At 38.9% G+C, this 22889-nt stretch overlaps 1 protein-coding gene across 4 annotated transcripts in view; it reads left to right on the top strand.

Moving 5' to 3' along the window:
• LOC111866636 overlaps window positions 1-22889 on the top strand; it is a 350737-nt gene that overhangs the window by 279472 nt on the left and 48376 nt on the right. The window contains exon 5 of one of the 4 annotated variants that reach the window (XM_023855775.2): window positions 492-598. The exons of the other annotated variants lie outside the window; for them this stretch is intronic. Within the exon in view, the coding sequence (XP_023711543.1) occupies window positions 492-503 (12 nt within the window). The 3' untranslated portion in view covers window positions 504-598. Of the gene's footprint in view, window positions 1-491; window positions 599-22889 lie in introns of those variants that run through there. 4 annotated transcript variants of the gene reach the window in all.

Genomic DNA, 22889 nt, shown 5'->3' with positions numbered 1-22889 from the left:
TATTAAAATTGCAACATTTCGAAATAAGTTCTCCTTATATCTTTGGGCAAAAAGAAGAGCCTAATCTGTTAGTCGTTGAAAAAACTTGCCTCTGTCACTGCGCTCAGTAATGTCCGCTAATACCCAAGGTATTAAAACTGTCAGTGATTGTATTCCTCCTGATGTAGTTCGTGCTCCTATTGTCGAGAGGCCATACTGACTTAAATACGAAATTTTCCTTTAGGAAGCGGGTTACGGCTCCAACAAAGCAGTAATTTTCTTCTAAATCACTCCAGAAAGCCCGCAGTTCTCTTTGTGAATGCCACTGAGTATGTGGTACCTAATTAACTCAGAAGTTGAATATCAGATGCCCGTAATATCCTGCTCATTCTAATAATCCTTCCAAATAAATTCTACATTTCAAATATTTTATCTCAATTTTATCATACTGGTGTAAAATGTAACTTAGAGAAACCGAATACAGTTATGTCAGTTTTTGTTTTGATCTATAGGCAGTCTTGTGAACCTCATTCTGAAGGCCGAGCCTACACACGAACCTTCTTTATGGGTGGTGTAACATCAACAACTATCAAAATTGCATGAGAGTTGAGACATCGGTGGAACTAAGGCTCTTCTCGGTGCTGAAACTTTCACAAAGGCCACTCACACCCTCCCTCTCTCCTTCCCCCGTCGATGTTGGCAGCTTGGGCGTCTCAGATCACACGCAGCCGTAGTGTACACCGTGTGGACTGCCAGAAAGGCTGTGGGAAAACATTGGAGTGCTCCATGCCAAACCGAGAAGGACAAAGGCTTCCCTTGCAAGCGATATAAATAAGCCGCTACCATAGGACATGAAACGACATGAAATAATTTTTATTCGTAAAATGGAGGAAGCACAGCTTCTGTCTTATTATACCAGAAAGAAAAAATAAAAAATATATATGTCCGCATATATGAAAATACTGTGAGGACAGTCGTGTGGTAGTCATCCACATTTGTGGTTTGGCCTCAGCAATATCTTTCGTGCAATTGAAACCCAAGAAATGATCGGAAAGAAGTTTCCGTCTAAACAAGAAAGTCCCCATTCTCCTCTTGCCCATCCACAAGTAACAAGAGAACCTCCAGGACACAAATGTTTCATTAGAATAAATAATGATGTATCCAACGTCCATAACATCAAATCCAGAGTGCCGCAGGGAAGCGTCTTAGGCCCGTTCCTCTATATGCTCTACACCGCTGACCTACCAACTAGAGATAACACTGTTTTGGCCACTTTTGCAGATGATACAGCAAATCAAGATCCTCTGATAGCCTCTGTAGACTTACAGAGACACATAAATCTTCTGCAGCGTTGGTTCCAAAAATGGCGCATAAAAGCTAATAATGACAAATCAGCACAAATTACTTTCACCAATCGACGAATTAGCTGCCCGCAAGTAACAATCAACAATTCTATTATATCAACCAAATCCGAAGTAAAATATCTAGGACTTCACTTAGATCACAAACTAACGTGGCAAACACACATAAAAATTAAACGACAACAATTAACGTTAAAAGCGGGACAGATGATCTGGTTTATTGGAAAACATTCAGAGCTGTCTCTGGAAAATAAAGTCCTATTATATGAAGCAATTATTAAACCCATCTTGACCTAAAACATTGAGCTGTGGGAATTCACTAAACCATCCAATACCAAAATACTACAAACGTTTCAATCGAAAACATTATGAGGTATAAAAGGAGCACCATGATACGTATCAAATGAAACCATCCACGAAGACCTCAACATACAGGTCATAACGGATGAGATCAAAAAACAAGCTAACAAATACCAAAACCGGATTACAGGCCATGAGAACCAGATAATCGAAGAACTATCGAACCCACATGCCAATGCAAGAAGACTGAAGAAGAAGTGGCCAGAAGACTTAAGAAATTAAATGGATGAGAACTGCCGCTGGGCAGTTACCGCCTTCAGTACATGAGAAGATATATCACATTTACTTGTAACTTCCTTTGCGGTTAAGTAGATTGTAAATTGGGAAAAAATAACAACAATAAAAAAAATGTTTCAAACTTTGTATATCCATACTGTCTCGTCTTACTAAAATCTCTCCTTTTCCTCCGTATTCTCTTTGCGGATAAGGAAGCGTGATGCATTTACCGGCATCCACATCCTCTTCCCAAGGTCTCCCCGTTCATCTTCTCACTCATCATTGTACATGCTTCCAATTAGCTTTACCCGATCTGTCTATGTCTTCCTAAACGCTGTAATCTACTGTATTAAGGATCTTAGTTTCTTTCTGATTAATATTAAAAATTCACTGCCATTTATGTGTCTGTAAGCGTTCCTTTACTGGTCTTTGCTAAGCCAAAAATTGGAGTTGGTGACACTTCGTGATATCTCGTGACCTGCAAGATTAAGACACAATCCAGTGACGTTCAGATATGAGCAAGAAGACTATCGAACCGGATATAACAACATAACTGTTCGTAACGGCTGCTGTCGACAGCACACGCAGTTACAAACGCTATCTCCCATTGCTGAAAACAATTCGACGCAGGTTATATCAAATCTTGCAATAATTAAAGATATTGATAAAAAAAGTGCTCAATTGCTGAAGCACAAAGCAATGAATGCGTATGGGGCAGTGAAAGTATAGTTCCGTCTTTTTCGGCCTCGGAACTAAATGGAGGTGATTCGTCAGTTTCATGCAACGGCTGCTTTATCCGCGGGGAAGGAGCCCCCCGTTCCCCGCTGGATAGGATGCTGGGTGGGCTCAAGAGCCCATCCGGACCCTGAGCAGGGAAGAAGAATCTTGCCACTGCCTGGAATAAAATCCCGACCGTACTGCCCCTAGACCGTCACTATAACGACTGAGCTATTCCGACTCCTAAGNTCACCACGATAAGGTGGAGACACCAACGAAAGATATTGTACAGTAAAAAAATTATATATCAAATAAATTTGAAAACAAAGCTTTACATTTAGTAATCTAATAAAATTAAAATCTATTAATAGGTTTTCTCGTTCCCACTCTTTCATCTAATGAACGTATGCGCTCTAAGTTGTGTGCTATGTATAACCATAGGGGACAACTTATACAATGAGTAATTTAATGAAACTCCATGATTTTACATTGCCTTAATGATAGATGAGCAGCAACTTAACAGTGTTGTATTATTCCCGATGGAATTGAGTTTGCATTTTTTAAGAAGTAACTGAGTTTTGGCAATTCCATTTATAATGAAAGTGTTTTTATATATTATTTTCATAGAGTGCAGTGAGCCGGGTAGCTTGTCCATGAACAAAAACCAGCATAAATAACCGAATATCCCTGGACTAAATTCTATGACAGCTGCATCGTTTTGCAATTATTTTACAAACGTTTGTCAATTGTTGAGGTTAAGTATAGTACAATGGTACGCAGGAGCCGGGATAGAGCAGACGGTATAGCGACTGAGTACTGACTGGAAGTCGCAGGGATCGAAGTTCGAGTCACCGTGGGGTCAAGAATTTTCACTTCTCGATGTCGTCCAGACCGGCTCTGGGATTCACACAACATCCTATCCAATGGGTACCGGAGGCTCTTTCCCCAGGGGTAAAGCAGCCGGAGGATGAAGCTGACGACTCACCTCCAGCTAGTGCCGATGTCAAGAAAATGGATCTATACATCCACTGCCCCATACGCCTTTATGAAGTAGTGCTTAACTAGTTAAGCACAGGGACAACTTTACCTTCATAGAGTGCAAGAAATGAATGCATGATGTGAAGTTGTATCTGTGCGTGATCCAGTAGGTGGTTACCAGCATGTCAGAGTAACCGGCTGCCTTCATCCTGTGGGTCCCTCCGAAACGTTTGCATAATACTACCAAATAAGGCCACAATCTGAACCTTCACCACCAGGCAAACCTCAAATCCCATCTAATGTCTACGTTTCTCTCCGCATGTGACTTGTATCTCCATAGAAACCGTTAGTGGATTCAGATAAGGTCCAGAGCTGAGTGTTTACACTAAACTGTTCAATCCAATCTCATCTCGATCCTTAATGGCTTAATATATCCACTACAAGAAGGCCAAATTAAAAATTATATGTATTCTGAAAGGCAACTATACTGCCATGTGTCACAGTGACTAAGAAGCGGGTTTGGATTGGTAATTGTATGTATTAACAACCTACAGGTCGTAATTACATTTAATTATTACACTACTGCTGCTTTACACAATTTACAGTCACCCACACTAATCTTCAATCTATCTATACTAGTCGTCACGGGTTTAAAACACGGGAACTACAACAGTCTCACTGAATCACACACTCCAGATATTACACATAAATAAATTTCTCTAGTCAAACGCTAAGTCTTCACAGTCCAACTTCTAGTTCTTCTTCAACTATGAACTTCCCGTGGCTATCTCCTTGCTTGCTTACTTGTTCGCGTTCTTCTGCCGCTAGTCTTCCTAACTTGTAACTGCTTTACTTATGTAGCCGAGGAACGGACATGGACCTATAGTAAACATATCACGTGATCTCTATATAGCCAGCCTATTGGCGCATCAGTCGGACCTACAGAAAACAGGTTATGTGATCAATATCCACTGTTGTGACGCCACCGCAGACACGGAAAACCCAGCTTCCTCTATTGTTGCATAACTTAGCAACGGACTATTTACCGAGAATCTGTCTTCGCGGGAACATGTTTACCAACAGGCTGCTTAGCAAAGTGTGTACATGTAACAGTATATTATATAACTCTACTTACTATCTAGTTTAGTTAGTTCTTTTAGTTTCTTTGGATGGAGTGAGACTGAGTCCATTTGGTACATCGGTCACTGTTTGGCCTATTGTACCAGCCCCGAATGAGAGATGAAGATGAATGTGGATAATTCGGTGGAATGAGAATTGGCAGGGGAAACCCAAGTACTCGGAGAAAACGTGCCCCAGTGAATCTTTGTCCACCACAAATCCCACATAACCTGCCCTGGAATCATGCCCAGGCCTCCGCGCTTGGGAAGCCAGGGACTAACCGCTTGAGCTATGGCACGGCCTTCAGTTACTATCCACAACTAACATTTGAATTATTTTTCTATAGACTGTATTCTGAAGTCCATGGTATCAAACACTCCCAGAATTTTAAGTACTTTTAACTGAAAGAGTATTATTTTGTGGGAGAGTAATGCTTAGCATCACATACCAGAAGATAATATTCATCAAATTCACCAGAACGACAACTTCAGTCCTAAACTTAACTTGCTTGTGAATGCAAGTCTGGTTTGTTAGCTTTCCGAAATGTTTCGGAGACTTCCTATTATATTCACTTGTTGATAGACACATATTTGTTGCTGCTTAATACAGTACGATCTCAACTCTAGTCTCGGTTGATGGTACGCTATGGCAAAGAGTTTTATGATCCTGGTCATTCGGACAAATATTTGTCGCTGGTAATATAAGGCGAGGGTAAATGGAGCCCAGAAGAACACAATGGACCATATAAAAAATTAGAAATCTCAACGTTCCTGAATCCTTACTGCAAACATTATTATTCTGACAGAAGGCGCCAGTCAAAAGGTTTACTTCTGGTTATAAAAGTTTAATTATACAGATAGTGAAAATACGACTTCCATTCGAGACATCGCGTTGCGAGATTACTCGACTTTCCCAATGTCGTTTTAGAGTCATATTTTATGGATGAAGACAGTTAAAGGAAATTCTTCAATCTCTTTAACTCATTTTGTATCTGAAGTCACAACAATGCTGTATGTCTTCTTGAAAAAGGGGGAAGAGAACTTAATCCATTTAAATTTTTTCAAATAGGTAGGTACTCCCTAACTGTTAAAAAATACTATATTCTATGGTGTGAGGCCGTGTAGTCTGGTAGAAATTTACTGACATTACGTAGGAACGTATTGCCACAATCTTCATGCTACTTGCTTGCTCGGCTAGCATTTAAATCCTGAAGATGGAAGCAGTACTTTACTTCTAAACTTCAGTAAACGTCTGTCAGACAATACTGCATTTCCTCCCAGAAGCTACTCATATTTCCCGCTGAGAAATTTAAATTCATCTCTCTTCATAGAGCATTTCAGTGAAGTTTTTTTTTTGTGTTTTTCTTATTATTATTTTTTTGAGTTTCATAATATATAAAAAACAAACTCCGTGGCCTGTAGTGCGCAAGCGAATTATACCGAGCGAGCGGCGAAGTTAGTCGTAACTTCTGCGAATAGAGGGTGTCACGTAGTCAGGGCAACGAATCACCACTGATGTTAATCTCGGTTTTCTAGACCGCAGCCGCTACTTTTCCTTTCAAGTAGCTCCTCGATTATCCTCATGAGGTTGAGTGAACCCCATTCCAGACCCATTACTTCTCAGAAAATCTGGTAGAGTCCGGAATCGAACCGGGACCTCTGGATCTGTAGCCAGGAACTCTGGCCACTAGACCACAGAGGCGATCTTTCGTAATGTATACTGGAAGTTAATTCACAAGTAAAGAAACTTAATTTTGTTCTAGATTCTTACATATCGGTCATTACTCGCTGTTGAGAATTTTCTAATTGAACGTGTTTGTCATAAGTTTTCATAGTAAATATGATTAATTTTCATTGCTGGTTTAATGTGAAAATGATCAAAATATTTGACCGTGATGGTGGATATTAATGAAATTGACGCAATCTTCTCGTCTATAAGAAGAACATCCATCTGTTAAGCGCACATAGAACGATCCGGAGCCTGATTATCAGCTGTAGGAGACTTCATGAGATCGGGTTATCGCTTTCCTCTCTCATGTACATCCCGGGTTCTCTGCTGTAACTACGAACTAAACTAAGCCAATAACTCAATTTAACGGAGGCACAAGTTGTCAGCTTTGCCAAATTTACACTCCTGGCCATAGAAATCTCAACAGCAGTAGCTGCGGCGTCCCTCTCTCTCCGGCAATATACACGCAGCTTGCTAGCAGCAGGTTTAAAGGTGCGTCCACATTACTCGTGCTCGTGCATCAGAAGCTTACTGCTGCCGGAAAATCAGGATCTGGAGCTGATATCTGTTGTGAAGGCTTTGTATGCAAACCAGTTTGGGCGTCCACTTCGTCAACTCCAGATCCTGATTTTCCGGCAGCAGTAAGCTTCTGACGTACGAGCACGAGTAATGTGGACGAGCCTTAAGAGTTCTTGAGTGTCGATTGAGGCGTGTGAAAGCTGTGGCGAACCCGTAAAGTGACATACCCAATTTGAATAAAAAGGAAACAAAGAAAAAATAAAAAGACAAATGTAGTGTTGGTATGGATTTACGGGGTGATTTCCAAAGTAGCATACATCTTGGGTTAAAGTCCCCAAGGAACATGTACTCAGATTCCGTAGGGAATAAAGAGAAGTAGGGAACCTGTAGCAAAGGGGCTAGAGAACGAAGTAAGGGTAGAGATCTTAGATACTGTTTTATTTACTCCCTTTTGCTTATACCCCGTGAATTGTTACGCCTAAAGCAACGAGTTAACAACGCAACATATCGACAGCCAGAACGACTGGCTAGTTGCAGGTCTTAGCTTCGCATTCCACGTGGCATCGGGAGTTACCAACTTGATACGCTCTAATGAGTCTTGTGTGTGTGTGTGTGTTTGCATTTCTACAGAACTCCATGGAGTAGGTCTTTCACAGTCTGATAGTTACGCGACCGATGATAAAATTCCCCTTTCTTGGAATGCCAAAACCAATTAGCAGGTTGTTTTTAGATTGTAATTGGAACGTTTCTTTTCATGGATCAAAGAGCAAACAACTTTCCTCTATCATGACCAGCGCCATTTCATTTTATCTCCCTTCGTGCTGTAAGATTGCAGTATGATAATACAGGCTATCCTATGTACAGATCTGAATCCGTGATGCAAAGCCCTTTTTGAGAAACTAATTGCCATCTTTTAATTCAAGTAATTTCGCGCATTTTACGGAACACGAAGGTTCCCTGCCATGTTCAGAGAAGCTCGCCACTGGGCCCCATCCTAAACAAGATGAATTCTACCCAGTTCCCTTCCAAAGAATTCTTCCGAGACCAGAGCCCTGTTTAACACTCAAAGAGGTATTGCAGATGAGTTGTTAAACCATGGTCCCGTCCCTAAACTGGAAGACCACCCCTTGTCGGCAGGGACGCTTCATGTCGTAATGACAAGATACCCGCTTGACATGAAGATAAAGCAGAGCAGGAATGAAAATAAAACTATTTAGTACGAACATCTAATTGTAATCTTCACCGGAATTTCATAAATGGTTGGTGAATGATGTATATAGGTATGCATATATGGCGTCATTGTTATTATTATTATTGTTATTATTATTATTATTATTATTATTATTATTATTATTATTATTATTACTGTTATCATCATTAAATTGTCTCATTTTTTGGAAATTGTTGGCCTTCGAGCTCCTGATCGATACGCCAGAGACTTTGTTTATTCAACGTCTGCTTCCAAGATAAAAGTTGTCCCTCTGCTGTGTTGCGTCACAGTCTAATGTTGTTTGCAGGGACGTTGAAGTATTTGTGCTAAAACTCTTCTTAATCCTATTTCATAATGGCCCTCGTATCATACTAAAAGTTTAATTGTATGCATGCATGTACATACTCGTATATTTTTCTCTCTCATAATGACATAACCATACTTATTTTAATATTCTCACCTCTTGACAATAACAATTGTTATTATTATTATTATTATTACATAAACTACCTTGTTTTCTATTTGTTTGTGTTTTATTACTGTTTCTCCCTTATAACTGGTGCCAACTTTGTAATTTGCCACTGACGGGCTAAGTTTGCACTATACGAGTATAAATAAGAATTTAATTTAATTATTATAATTATTATTACTGTTATCGCCAACATCACAACACCTTGCTTGGCAATATTATATTATTCGTTACTCACATTACAAAACAAAATTGATCTATATCTTCAGATGTCTTTTAAAAAAGCTCGTCTCCATTTTAGTTGATATTACGAAAATTATTTCGTAATTCTCTAGATCCAATCCTGTAAACGTGTTATTTGCAGTTTATTCAGTATTGTTCTACAGTACTTGTTTATTTATGAGATTTAAGTTATATTTTCTTCATTCCTTTTGAGTCCCCTCAGGCTTCCTCCTGAGACCCATGTATGCTGAAGTCAGTCTTCTGACATAGGCACTTGTCCATAAATCCATAAATCCATATCAGTTCTATAGAAAGAATTTTCATTGAGATCATGAGTTCGCATCGCAGTATGTACCATGATATATTTAAGATAACGCTAAATATTTACACTCACAAAATAAAACAGACAGTTAAACACATTTTCATGTTATTGGATTTATTGAACTCTTGAACAACTCGTGAGTACACTATACGATTCATTTATGCAAAAGCAAGAAGCCAAAGTTCTGTTATGAACGACGGCCACTCGGCTAATCTGCCAGTGTTAAGCCGCATCTGTGGCCCAAGACAGAATTTTTGTTGCCGTCAGGCAGTTATAAATTTGTTCGTGTGGGGCGCCCTCTCTGACGAGAGGACTGGTCTGTCATTTACAGCTTCTGCCGGTCCTCTCCAGCTTAGTAATATTTACAGCGGTCAAAATCAGTTGTACATATCATATAGTTATATTCACAAATTTACATGTCATCATACTACATAGTCAGTTGTCAAGAGTCTGGTTCCTTGTAGTCACGTACTATTTACAGTTTTAAATGTAATTCTACTATACATATACTAACTAACTAACGAACTAACTTCCTTCATGGAGTTGACTTCTTAAAGAGAAGTCGCTAGTTGTGCAAATTATGGCACCCCAAGTTCCATTACCGTGTTCACAAGAGTTCTCCACCGGTCCCTATTCTGAGCCAGATAGGCCCACTCCATACCACCCCAACCTATATTTCTAAGATCAATTTTAATATTATCCACTTACCTATGTCTTGGTCTTCTTAATGGTCTGTTTTCTTCTGGCTTTCCCATAAATGTCCTATATGCATTCCTGTTCTCTCATTCGTGCTATATGCCCACCTTGGCTTCATCCTTCTAATTATACTTGGCGAAGAATACAAGTTAAGGAGCTCCTCATTATGCAGTTTTCTCCAAACTCCTGCCACTTCATCCCTCTTCAGTCCGACTATACTCCTCAGCACCCTGTTCTCAAACACCCTCATGTCTATGCTCCTCCCATAATATCAGAGACAAAGTTTCACACCCATACAGAACAACAGGCAGTTATAATTTTGTGTATTCTAATTATTATGCTTTTAGACGGTAGACTAGAAGACGAGAGATTCTGGACTGAGTGGTAGCAGGTATTACAGTGTTCAATCTCCTCTTAATTTCCTCCTGAATCAGGTTTGGATTTGTTATAGTCCTTCCCAAATATCTCAACTATTCCACATTCTCAAAACATCTGTTTTCTATCGTTATGTCACGATTTTGTCCTGCATTTTGGTAACGAGACAGCAACATATCCTTAGTTTTCTTTGTGTTTACTTCTAGACCAACCTCCTTACTAGCGTTAATTAGAGTCCGTGTGTTTCTCCTTATGTTATCTATATTACCACCCAGTAGGTTCACATCATCAGCATAGACCAACAGCTGATATATCCCATTAAGTTGCAGCCCCACCTGGTTTTCTTGGACCTTCCTAATTACATATTCTAAAGCAAAGTTGAATCTTCCACAACACTTTGTTCTCGAATTCCTTAAATCCGCGTTCATTTCTCTGAGTGACGGCCCAAGTTTCATATTCGTATAAAAAGAAAAGCGGGTAATTTTTTGTGATGAATAGTACAGCCGTTTTCCGAGGACAACGAGAAAGAGGAAAAGAGTCTGGGTAGCTCAGTCGGTATAGCGATTGGCTGTGGGCTGGAGAACCGAGGGGTCGGAGTTCGAGCTCTGGTAGTGTCAAGAACATCCTCTTCACCACGTCGTCCAGACCTGCTCTAGGGTCCACCCATTCTCTTATCCAATGGATACCGGGCTCCTTCACCGGGGTTAAAGCGGCCGGGGTGTGAAGCACTCACCTCCAGCTAGTGCCGAGGCCAAGAAACTGTGGATCTTTACATCCACTCCTCCATGGCGTAGTTTTTAGTTATTTAAAAGGGAAAGAAGGGGGTGATAATGACGAGCAGGAAGAGGAAGAACGTAAGGAGGATGGGGAAGATGAAGAGGAAGAGAATGAGGAAGAGAAATAAAAATAGGAGTTGAAGGACGAGGAAGACTAACTTGATGCCATTAATTCTAATTAACAGCTGTACTCAGAGATTTTAGGCGTGATCGAGACAGCCTCGTTTGTTTGTTTGTTTGTTACGTCCCGCTACAAGAGACAGATGATGTGACTGCGAGAAGTGAGTCAGCAGCATCAGCCATCAAAGTGAAGAGGAACAGAGAAGTACAGCCACAAACTCAAGGCGTTCATTACAGCTTCATTTAGTGAAGTTCATATCTGCTTGCAGCTGATGTCAAGTATTTACCAAAGTGTAACTTGGCGGAGCTAATGTAGTTAGTCGAAGAGCCCGACCCTCTTTCAGCAGTGTAAAGATATCGTTTAGCAACTAGAATCAAGACGCAAATGTGTGATACCAAAACCAAGGGGGATGTGCGGGGATGTTCTGCGGCGGGGAATATATTAACTTGAAATGGCGTTGGGTAAGAAAATGTATTGCCGTGGATTGCACATATTTTCCAAATACGTTCTTTGCAATCTTGTGCCTCCCACTGATATCAACGATAATTTCTTAAAAGTACTATACTTACTTACTTACTTACTTACTTACTCATGGAGCTGAGCCCTTCTGGAGGAGCCGCCAATTCAGCAGCTACTCAAGAATTTCCCAGCATTTTATGGAACCCGAAGGTTCATTACCGTGTTCACAAGAGTCCTCCACTGGTCCCTACCCTAAACCAGATCTATCGAATCCATAACATCCCATCCTATCTCTCTAAGATCCATTCTAATTTTACCCACACACCTACGCCTTGGTCTGCCCTGAGGTCTCTTTCCTTCAGGCTTTCCCACCAACATCCTATACGCATTCCTCGTCTCCCCCATTCGTGCTACATGACCTTCCCACCTCATCCTCCTTGACTTAATCATTCTAATTATACTTGGAGAAGAGTACAAGTTATGAAGCTCCTTATTGTGCAGTTNATGTTTTTGGACAACACACGAGAAGACAAAAGGTTCTGGACTGAATGGCAGCAAACATTACCCGAGTTCAATCCCCTCTTAATTTCGTCCTGAATGAGGTTTCGATCTGTTATCGTTGTTCCCAAATATCTGAACTGTGCCACATTTTCAAAACATCTGTTTCCTATCTTTATGTCATGATTTTGACCTGCATTTTGACGACGAGATAGCAATGTATACTTAGTTTTCTTCGTGTTTACTTCTAGACCACCTCCTTATTGGCATCAGTTAAAGTTCCTGTGTTTCTCTTTATGGTATCTACGTTATCACCCAGTAGATTCACATCTTCAGCACTGACCACCAGCTGATGTGTCCCATTTAATTTCAGTCCCACGTGGTTTTCCTGGACCTCCCTAATGGCATATTCTAAACCAAATTTGAAAAGCGGTGGCGAAAATCATCTCCTTGTATTAGACCATTCTGGATAGAAAATTTATCAGACAAATGTTTACCTACACGGACTTTACTATACGTTTCGTTTAAACACATTTTAGTCAACCTAACAAGTTTCATGGGTATCCCAAACTCTATCAGAATATTGTACAGTACTTCCCTCCTAACTGAATCATAGGCTTTCTTGAAGTCTATGAATAGCTGATGTACTGTCTGATCGTACTCACATTTCTTCTCCAATATCTGACGAATGCAAAAGATCTGATCTGTAGTTGATCTGTTACGTCGAAATCCACACTGATGATCCCCAATAATTTCATCTATATATGGACTTATCCTTGAAAGAAGAATATTGGACAAAATTTTATATGAAGTTGATAGCAGTGATATCTCCCAATAATTACTACAGTCAGTTTTATCAACCTTCTTGTGAACTGGTACAATAATAGACTCCTTCCACTGATCAGGCAATTTTTCCTGATGCCAAATAGAAGTAATTAGGTTGTGGATCTTAGAACGTAATATTTCGCCTCCTTCTTGAATATGTTCTGCCAGAATTTGATCACTACCTAGCGATTTATACCGTTTCAATTTTGCAATAACACTTTCCACCTCAAGCGGGCTGGGATCAGGTAATCACGGCTCAGCTGTGTGCATGTCTGTCTGCCTAACAGCACTGACCCTATGTACATTCAATAACTGAGAAAAGTAGTTCCTCCACCTATTCAAAATGTTGTGGGAATCTGCAAGCAGATAACCATTCTCATCCTTCACTAAGTTACTGCTAGGCTGGTAACCCCTCTTAAAGTCATTTATTCCTCTGTACAGGTCTCCAATGTTCTTGTTCTTACTGTTTGTTGCAGGCTCATCAATTTTGTCTTGCAGATATTCCCTCTTTTTGTTCCTGAAATGCCTGTTGGCTTCACATGTTATACTGTTCTGATTATCCCCATTTATTTCACTTCAATCCTGTAACCATTGCAATTTGGCCTGCTTTCTTCCATCTAATAATTTTGAGCATCCTTCATCAAACCATGGCTTATGCTTCTTCGGTTCACAATAACCTAGACTCTCTTTGGCAGACATTTTTATATTCTCTCTAATAGTTTCCCAAGCTTTATTAACATTCACCTCAGTGTCCAAGTTTTCCAAAGCCGCGAACCTATTTGAGATGTCAACACAATACTGCTCTTTACCCTCTACCTCATTTAATATCTTGAGATTGAAGTTCTCCATATGAACTCTGTGTGTTGCTTGTTTGCTCAGTGCCAGTCTTTCCCTAACCTTTGCCACCACCAGATAGTTGTCAGTGTCACAATCTGCTGCCCTGAATGATCGGACATCAGGTATACTTGAGTGCCGTCTCCTATCTATCAAAATGTGGTCTATTTCATTGTGTATCTTCCCATCAGGAGATGTCCAAGTAAATTTATGGATGTTACGATGTGGGAACATTGTACTTTTGACAGTAAGTGGCAAAGTGATGTGGCAAAGTTTACTACTCTAACTCCATTATCATTACTAATTTCATGCAAACTCTCATTCCCAATTGTTGGTTTGAAAATGTCTTCCCTACTTTGGTATTGAAATCTCCTAACAAAATTTTCATAGGGTACTTCGGGAATTTATCAAATAAATGTTCTAGTTCTTCATAGATTCTATCCTTTATGTCATCAACTTCGTCTTCTGTTGCGGCGTGAACATTCATAACAATGATATCACACGAGCGACCTTTTAGTACTATATATAATATCGTATCACTAACGAACTCTACCTTCTTAACTGCTGATACGACTCTCTTATGTACGAAAAAACCTGTACCTAATTCATGATTTTCATTCCCCTTTCCATAGGAAAATGTATATTCGCCTGCTGGTGCGATGCCACCTCCATCCCATCCGACCTCCTGTACTCCCGCTAAATCTAACTTATATTTTAAGATTTCTTCTGCCACTGCCCTGAGCGAACCTTCCCTGTACAAACTTCGTACATTCCAAGTGCCAAATCTTATATCCATTTTCTTTAGCTTAGGTCGTTTATCCAAGGAATCCGTCCAGGTCCGAGGCTTTGTGTTCATTTTTACGGTGAGTAGTTGTTAGCACCAAGTTGGAGGGCCACCCCTTGTCGGCAACTGATTATTCAATATATTCGCAGCTCCCCTCCCAACCTGGAGGGCGTCTCCTCCATCCGCAAACTGAGGACGCGCCATGCTGTGGTGACAAGGGACGCACCTAACAAGGCTTAAAAATACTATCAGTGTTACAAAACTAATTATAGTAAAAATACACAAAGATACACAGATAAATATACACTGTATATTCAGAGAAACATTCTTCCTTGGCGTTCCTTAATTAATCGTCGCATTGATAAATTCTTAAATAGTGGTTTTAAATCTTAATGAGTCATATATTTTTATTATGCTCCTATATCAGTTCTCTTTACTAAAATCCATTTTTGCCGAACGTTGACATAATTCTGATTTCTTATTCTTGTAAAGCATGAGTTATATACACCGATGGGAGCTAGTATTAAATTATCTATGACAGATTTATCGGAACCAGTTTACTAGATACAGAGATGAAAGATCCGGGCGGACACGAGGATCCCTCATCAATGATTATTTCCGAATTAGGTCACTGCCAAATCCCATTTCATACTAACTGGATGTATTTGTAAATGAATATGATAATAGTTATACAGCATAATGATCAAAACGGCACTTAAAAACAGAAACCTTTGCCTAGATTTTGGATGCTTAATATAATAATAGGGTCTGTGTGCATTGCTCCCATTATTTTCATCCGTGACACTTCGCGTCTCTTTCCCTCTCAATACAAAATATGACCTATGCGGCATAGCCCGCATTACAGTATGTTCTGTAGGCTCAATTTTATGGACGTTAATATGGGAGAATGAAAAAGAGGTCCCTTACTACTACTGCTGTGTCTCGTGAGAGAAACCTTGTACAGATTAGTGATGCGACATAAGAGAGAACGAAAATTCTAGTTTCTCCTTTAAGTAAGATTCTGCTGTTGGACTCTCCCTTCTTCGTATAAGCAACACTATCTCCTATGCATTGCAGTTCACGGAGCCGTGAAGACAATGGAGTGGGCCATCGCGTGAAACAAGAAGGAAGTGGGGTGTATGACGGGCTGGTTATAGGACATTTAACGATACTCTGTCAACTCTACACCATGTTTAATGAGTCTCTTGTCACATGGGCATGGCGTGTCCTCGGTGTGCGGTTGGAGACACCCTCCAGATATGGAGGGTGCTTGCGAATGTATTGAATAGGCAGTCGCAGACAGCCGAAAGTGGTGATCCTCGAGATTGGCGGTAAGGAGACTAATTATTCTTCGCAATAAGGATTTAGAATGCAAAATGTCAGGGGTCCGAATTCGATAAACTTTTTTTGGATAAATAATATCCAATCTTAAGAAACATAAAAATTATATTAAATGTGTGGTTCTAAACGTTACCTCTTTAGTTTTTTTATTTAATGGTCGAAATACATCTTCGAGTTGACCGTAAATATGGAATAAAATTTGTGTGATGGTTGTGCAGAATAACATTAAGAAACAAGAGAGAATGAATCACCACAAAACATCATGTAACCTCACTGGATCTTAGGCGGTAGTGATATTCTGGTTCCGTGAAAGGCAGAGACTCTCTGGACGACTGTTGGCTTCTCAAGATGGAATCTTCACAGTAGAGTTAATAATAACGTAGGGGGTTTCCAGTGTCCAATGAAACTATATTAACAACTACGTTGAATTGGACTGATCTATAGATTATTTAATGACGCTTCCGCAGTTAAGATGATAACTGATCATGAATGGAATGCTCAACTTTAAAGGAGAGGAAAATGGCAAATGTTATGACATTGTCATTGAAAACTCCTGGCAGTAATCATGAAAAATATAAGGGAAATCATTGTAATTGATAATTCTGCAGAAATTTTAAGATCGTTCAGAGCTGCAGTTAGATGAGTGTTACTAAACGAGACTGAAGAATAAAACATTAATTTTAAAATAGTATAAAATCAGAAAATAATATTTTTCCCGAAAATTAATTCAGCGATAAATGAAATGTACTCAGATCTGCTTCTTCATTTCTGAATCATTAGACATTTTTTCTCCTTATCGCATCGTAGTATAATTTTAGGAGATCCTTGGGATGCTTTTCTTTGAGTTCTGAATCATAATTTTGTCTGACAAAAAAATTGGTTTAATTTGGATTATATTCTTTGCCTTAAATTTAATCGGCTTTTTGTTTCGTTCTTACTCACGATTAATTCAGTCTGTGGTTTACAGCCCTATGTTAGGCCTTGGCCGCCTTTTCGATTTCTTGATCTATTACACAGCCTGTGGGACTTCTTGGACCTGGCTATCGCAAGGCCGTTACCTGCATGCCGGACAGCACAAACACAGAATAAACGCACAAAGACTTCCATGCATCAAGTGGGATTCGAACCCAAGATCCCAGTGTTTGAACGGATCACTCTGATCGCCTACGATTAATTCTAACACAACGTACATTTTTGACAGACGACATGAATAAGGCTGCTTAAGTGAGTCGCTAGAAAATCGCAGGTCTGACAAGCACAAGACAAGGGTGCACAGATGTACTCCCATTAAATAATATATTTCGCATAGCTTATTGTAGACACAGAACTATTGCTACATAGCTAATCATATTTCCGATTTCACACTTCACCACAAACATAAATTATGTTGGCTGTTAATTGTACTGTACGAATGTACATAAGGTAGAAAGTAAAGTTGTCCCTGTGCTTAACTAATTAAGCACTACTCCATGAAGGCGTATGGGGAGTGGATGTACAGATCCATATTTTCTTGACCTCGGCACTAGTTGGAGGTTAGTGGTCAGGTTCACCCCACTGCCGCTTTACCCCCGAGAAAGAGCGCCCGGTACTCATTGGATAGGAGGCTGGATGGGCCCCAGAGTCGGTCTGGACGATATGGAGAAGAAAAAGTTATTGACCCTCTCGGGACTCGAACTCCGATCACTCGGTCGTCCAGCCCGTAGCCAGTCGTTATACCGACTACACTATCCCGGTTCCACTGTACGAATATACAGTATACTGGTTACAACACTTGTTTCGCCTGTGGGGGCCCACAATTCCTAAATTGTCATCCATAATCATCATAATCATTTGGAACAATATACTTTAACCGGTGCTGTTTGTAAACGTCTTTAAATGGACCTGATTCAATCGTAAGCAATTTCATACAAGTGTAATAAAATTTGGGATTTGTTCCATAGTCTAATAAAAGTATATTTACAGGTATATCGAATTGGATATTCTCCTTCAACAGCCACAAAATACCTCAATCTTTAAGGGGAGGGGGAATATGAGGGAGCCGTTCTGATGCGCTTGCGCTACATAATTTCCATTTTGTTTTATATATTGATTTTCAGAAGCTAAAGAGACATGGGTGATGTGTAATTACATTTCAAATGTCAGGCGACTTTGGTGAGATGTCAGAGCGAGCGATTACGGCAGAAAGCTCGCCTCAGAAGGCATCCGCTTTGTAGAATGAGAAAACGCGTTAGAAATTGGCGCAAAACGTCACATGAAGAGATGAAATTAATATCATGAAGGGAAAATCTGCACTCTTCTCGGGGTTCTGAAAGAAACAAACTTCCTTATTCTTAACCCGATTAACGTACTGCATTTCATACAGGAACGCGCAAAGCCTGCTAATTCCACCATTGCAGTGTCGTCGCGGTTGATTGGTTAGTTCATGGAGTATAAGTGTTTAAGAACAGGGTAATGATGACAGAAAACTGACCTGAGAGAAACTTTTACAAAATGATTGGTTCCATCATTTACATTATTCACTAGATATTATGAAAGTCATAAGCTGAAGGAAGATAAATTGGGGGGACAATAGAAAATACAATCAGATGAAAAACACATAAAAATTGTAATCGGAAACTTTGAAATATAAAGACATCTCGGGCGATGGGATGGAAGTATTGAAATAATCTTAAGGAAGCAAGATATGACGATGTGGACTGGATTGAGCTGGCTGAGAATAGGGCCGAGTAGCCTGATTTTGTACTCAATATTCTAATTCCATAAAAGGCGACAAAGCTTTTTGATCGATTGGGTGACTATCGATTATTGAAGAATCACGCAGCTCTCTGAAGTTCTGAGATCAAGAATACGTGAAACTATGCATCCACTCCCACGTACGTCTTCATGGTATAGTGTTTAATTAGTTAAGCACGGGGACAACTTTACTTTTTACTTTTACTTACTCAGCACCATGCATTTAGACGTTGTTACTATTACTGTTATAAATTAATGGAACGTTAATGATATTTTTATCTGAACGCATAGTTTTTGACATGATTGCACTTGTTTAATTTATATTATTGTGTAAATGATACAAGTTGCTTTGTTTTGTCTTTTGTTTTTGTGTACATGTTTTATTTCCTTTTTTGTTCATGCTTACTTTGGGCTGTTAAGTAAGCAGGTAAATAAGCAAAGAATTGAAGAAAGCAGTCTTCTGGGATTTGGCACGGTGTATATGTGGTGTTAACCGATGTTTCGGAGGAACGTATCGCCCCCATCTCCAGGGTAGAAGAAAAAAAAATTATAAGAAATCTGCAAGCGACCACACCGTGAGAAACGGTAAAGGGTGCCAAATCCCAGAAGACTGCTTTCTTCATAGTCACCGCCGTGAAAGCCTCAAATCTTACAAGCAAAGAATTGAATTATATTCTGTTTACTTCAAAGACACACAGGCCTACGACGATTTAAATAATGTATTGTTTGCTGTAAGAATTTTGATAAATTTTTATGTTTAATTTGTTTCTTTAACAGTATAATTAATAAAGGACTTTTGGTTTATGAAATAAAGCGTGAAATTTGGAGATGATTAATAATTTATAATATGAATGGTATATTTCAAGTTATTCTCGCATACCAATGTTAAAATGGAGGCTCTTTCAATAGTTTATACGAACAAGCAGTTTCCTTTAATTTCTTCCGGTAGCAAAATAAAATAAGTGAAACTGATGAAATAAGTTTTTGGAAATTATTCGTTTAAAAAATCTTCTATATACATAGCTATGTACTAAACATTTATCTATTCACGATCAACCGAAATTAATTTTATATTTTTTCGAGAAGAGCTTTTAAGTTTCAAGCATTGATCCTTTTTATCTTATGAAAGAGTTAGGATCAATATGACCAAGTGTTGAGATTTATCTATTTAACCACAAACTTCATTCTTTATATCATGTTTCTCATACTTCTGGTAATAAATACTGCGAATAATTCTGATATATAAGTCGACAATAACAATTTATTATTTTCCGTACATAATTTTATAACAGACAAATATTTATAGCTACTGAAATATGATATCTTTATTTTCAGGGTTTACATACCTCAAATTGTGATATGTCAAGATAATTATATGAAATTAAAAATTATTAATCCCAATTTTAATTAATTTACCACAATTTTCCTAGAAAGACCTTGGAAGGAAATTTGTAATCTTAATATAACTATGCTTCTGACCTGAATTTTAACACGGATGTTTTATAAAAACATTACTGCACGGTACAGTTTTAAAATACTTAAATTGCATATTATCTGTTTCCATATATCTCTTCTCTTGTAAATAAATATGAGATTGAAAAGACTTGTGTATTTTTAATTAAGTGTTTTAAAAGCTAAGTACATATTTGAAGAGGAAGAGTCTGTACACGTACATATCCACTTGAGTTACAGTTTTATAAATTCTTCCACCCTCTTCATGTTCCTCACTGGATATACGTGTAACTACGTATTTAGTTCCCGTAAGGTCGGAATCACTTAAAATCTTTTAAGCGGTTTTGTTTGAAATATGATTGCAATATTTCACCACATATGTTATGCTTATATATCATATTGACGTTCCTTACACTTAAAGGCAGCAAAAGCAAAAAAAAAAAAAAAAATGCCCGTGGCATTAAATTAGCTCTTACTTCCAATTCTGCATTTAGATTTAAAATTCAATTCAAACAAACTGTTCCTTAAAACTGAAATGAGAATTCTCGACAGACACACGCACGATTTTGTGCGTTCTCAACGCAAAGTTCTTCAAACGAACTTATGACAGAGAAATCATATTTGATGATATTTTTCGCATGAGAAATTAATGATCCGTTTTGGACGATCTCTACTAAATTTGAGGGAATGAAGTACTTTTATGTCGATTAAATATACACATTATTGAACTGAACTTGTTCTTTATTCTTCACAGAAAACTTATCGCAGGAATAAATATGAACATAATGTAACTATCTCATTAATATCTGTAACTTTTATTTGAAACCTTACTCGATAAGATGAATATTTACCGAAATAGAAAGAAATGTATTGTCAGTCTATCACAGTGACTAAGACGCGAGTTTTAATTGGTGAATCCGTTTATTGGATCTTCATTAGTCGTAACTACAATTAGTTCTTACGCTCTCAAGATTACTGTAACTATAGCACAAGTAGCGTCACACACTAAGTCTTCTAATTCTTCTTCTGGCCACACTGCTGTTCCCTTGGAACTTCGGGAGTCAAGTGAAGTCAATTCCCATTCCCGTATTCTCTTATATCTTCTCGGCACGGACCACGCACAGAAAACATAGTTCTATTGCTGCGTAGCGCAGACCACACAGCAAAAAAGTCACGTGATAGCTATCTCGCCAGTCCATTGGCACGGGGACTGTTGTCTAGCAACGAGATATAAACATTAGTCGTATTGTTGCGTGTGCGTATCGCGGGGCGTTTATCGAGCCGTTGCCTGGCAATGCGTTGTCATGTCACACAATATTATTGGCTTTTCCATAGTCTTGATAGTTCTCCGACAACAGATCTATATTTATATCATCTTTTTTCCCTTGGCGGTACAACCCCAATTTGGGCCTTGGCCTACCTCCATGAAACTTTCCGTTTCTCTTCGGTTTACAAGATCTTAGACATTCGGTAGGACTCCTTTTGCGGGTGATCAGTTCGTCGCGAGGCCTCTACCTGTACACAAACACATACAAGCACCAAATATCCATGCCCTGATTCCGATTCGAAACCACGATCCCGTCTTCCGAGCGAACGAAGACAGTGCATGCCTTAGACTGCTCGGCTACCGTGACCGGAATTTGTATCTTTAAAGTGATGGAATTGAATACTGTCTTTGTTTGTCATTTTATCCTTGAATAGTACAGTGGATGTGAACATCAGTTCAAGTACCTGTACATTTTGTTTCGAAAATTATAAAATTTAATATGATTCAGTTTACACTGATACACACGTCATATATCAGTACTGAAGAATCCTGTCTCCCAGGATACGACACTTAGTTCGATTAAAGTAAACTGAAGTTTCGAAGGAATTGCTTCCGTCTTCAGGGCTGAAGTGCAAGCCAAGTAGGAAACCAGCATGAAACAGATATAAAGCATGCTCTACTTGAGTTTCAACCGACTTCACGACGTTATAATCCAGAAGATACAACTCTTCATAACCACCGCTGAGAGAACCTCAAATCCTGCATATCGGTACTAGTTTGTGCCTCCAAAAGTGCTGGCCGGCATCCTGCCATGGTCTTTCCATTTGTGTCCGCTCGTTTTACAGCGCATACTCTGTGTTTGATAACAGATGGACGTCACGTGCACGCGAACCACAACTTTTTAAAAACCACCTGAACATAAATTTGTCATTATTTATTATTAATCATTTTTTTTTTCATACTTGCAATTACTGACGAAGAGCATAGGTTAATATTTGTGATTTCAGTAACATTGAAGATAATTAATACGTGCATTTAAGCTGAAAATGGAGATACAGAATGCTCAGTTACGTATTGAGGATATACAACCCATAATTTCCCATCGGCATACAAAATGTATGGAGGCCGGACCCCTATTTGAAATACTATTTATAGAATTAACCGTACTATTAACGCCTGTGTAATAATCATTGCATGTGGTTGAATTATGATAGTAATTTTAATGTACCGCGGATGCATTTGGATGCCATTGGTTTAACAAGCTCTTTGTATTTTCACGAATTATTGAACACCGAGCCTCAGCTGATATGAACTATTCAGGTTCTTTTTTTATGAAACCCTTGTAGTAAAATATTAATCCTTAATGAATACTCCTGTAATATTAACAATGTGTCAGCAACCTTTCTCTGAATAACAGCAGCATTAAATATGTATTCGAACATGTTTACATGTGTCTTTGTCCCTCATTCAACGTACTGGATTATAACTTGATATTACTCATGTACAATGTTAATTGCAGGTTATAATT

The sequence above is a fragment of the Cryptotermes secundus genome, unplaced genomic scaffold (genome assembly GCF_002891405.2).
Source record: "Cryptotermes secundus unplaced genomic scaffold, Csec_1.0 scaffold967, whole genome shotgun sequence".
NCBI classification, from domain to species: Eukaryota; Metazoa; Arthropoda; class Insecta; order Blattodea; family Kalotermitidae; genus Cryptotermes; species Cryptotermes secundus.
The sequence above is the reverse complement of the archived record's forward strand: the minus strand, read 5'-3'. Positions and strand labels throughout refer to the sequence as shown.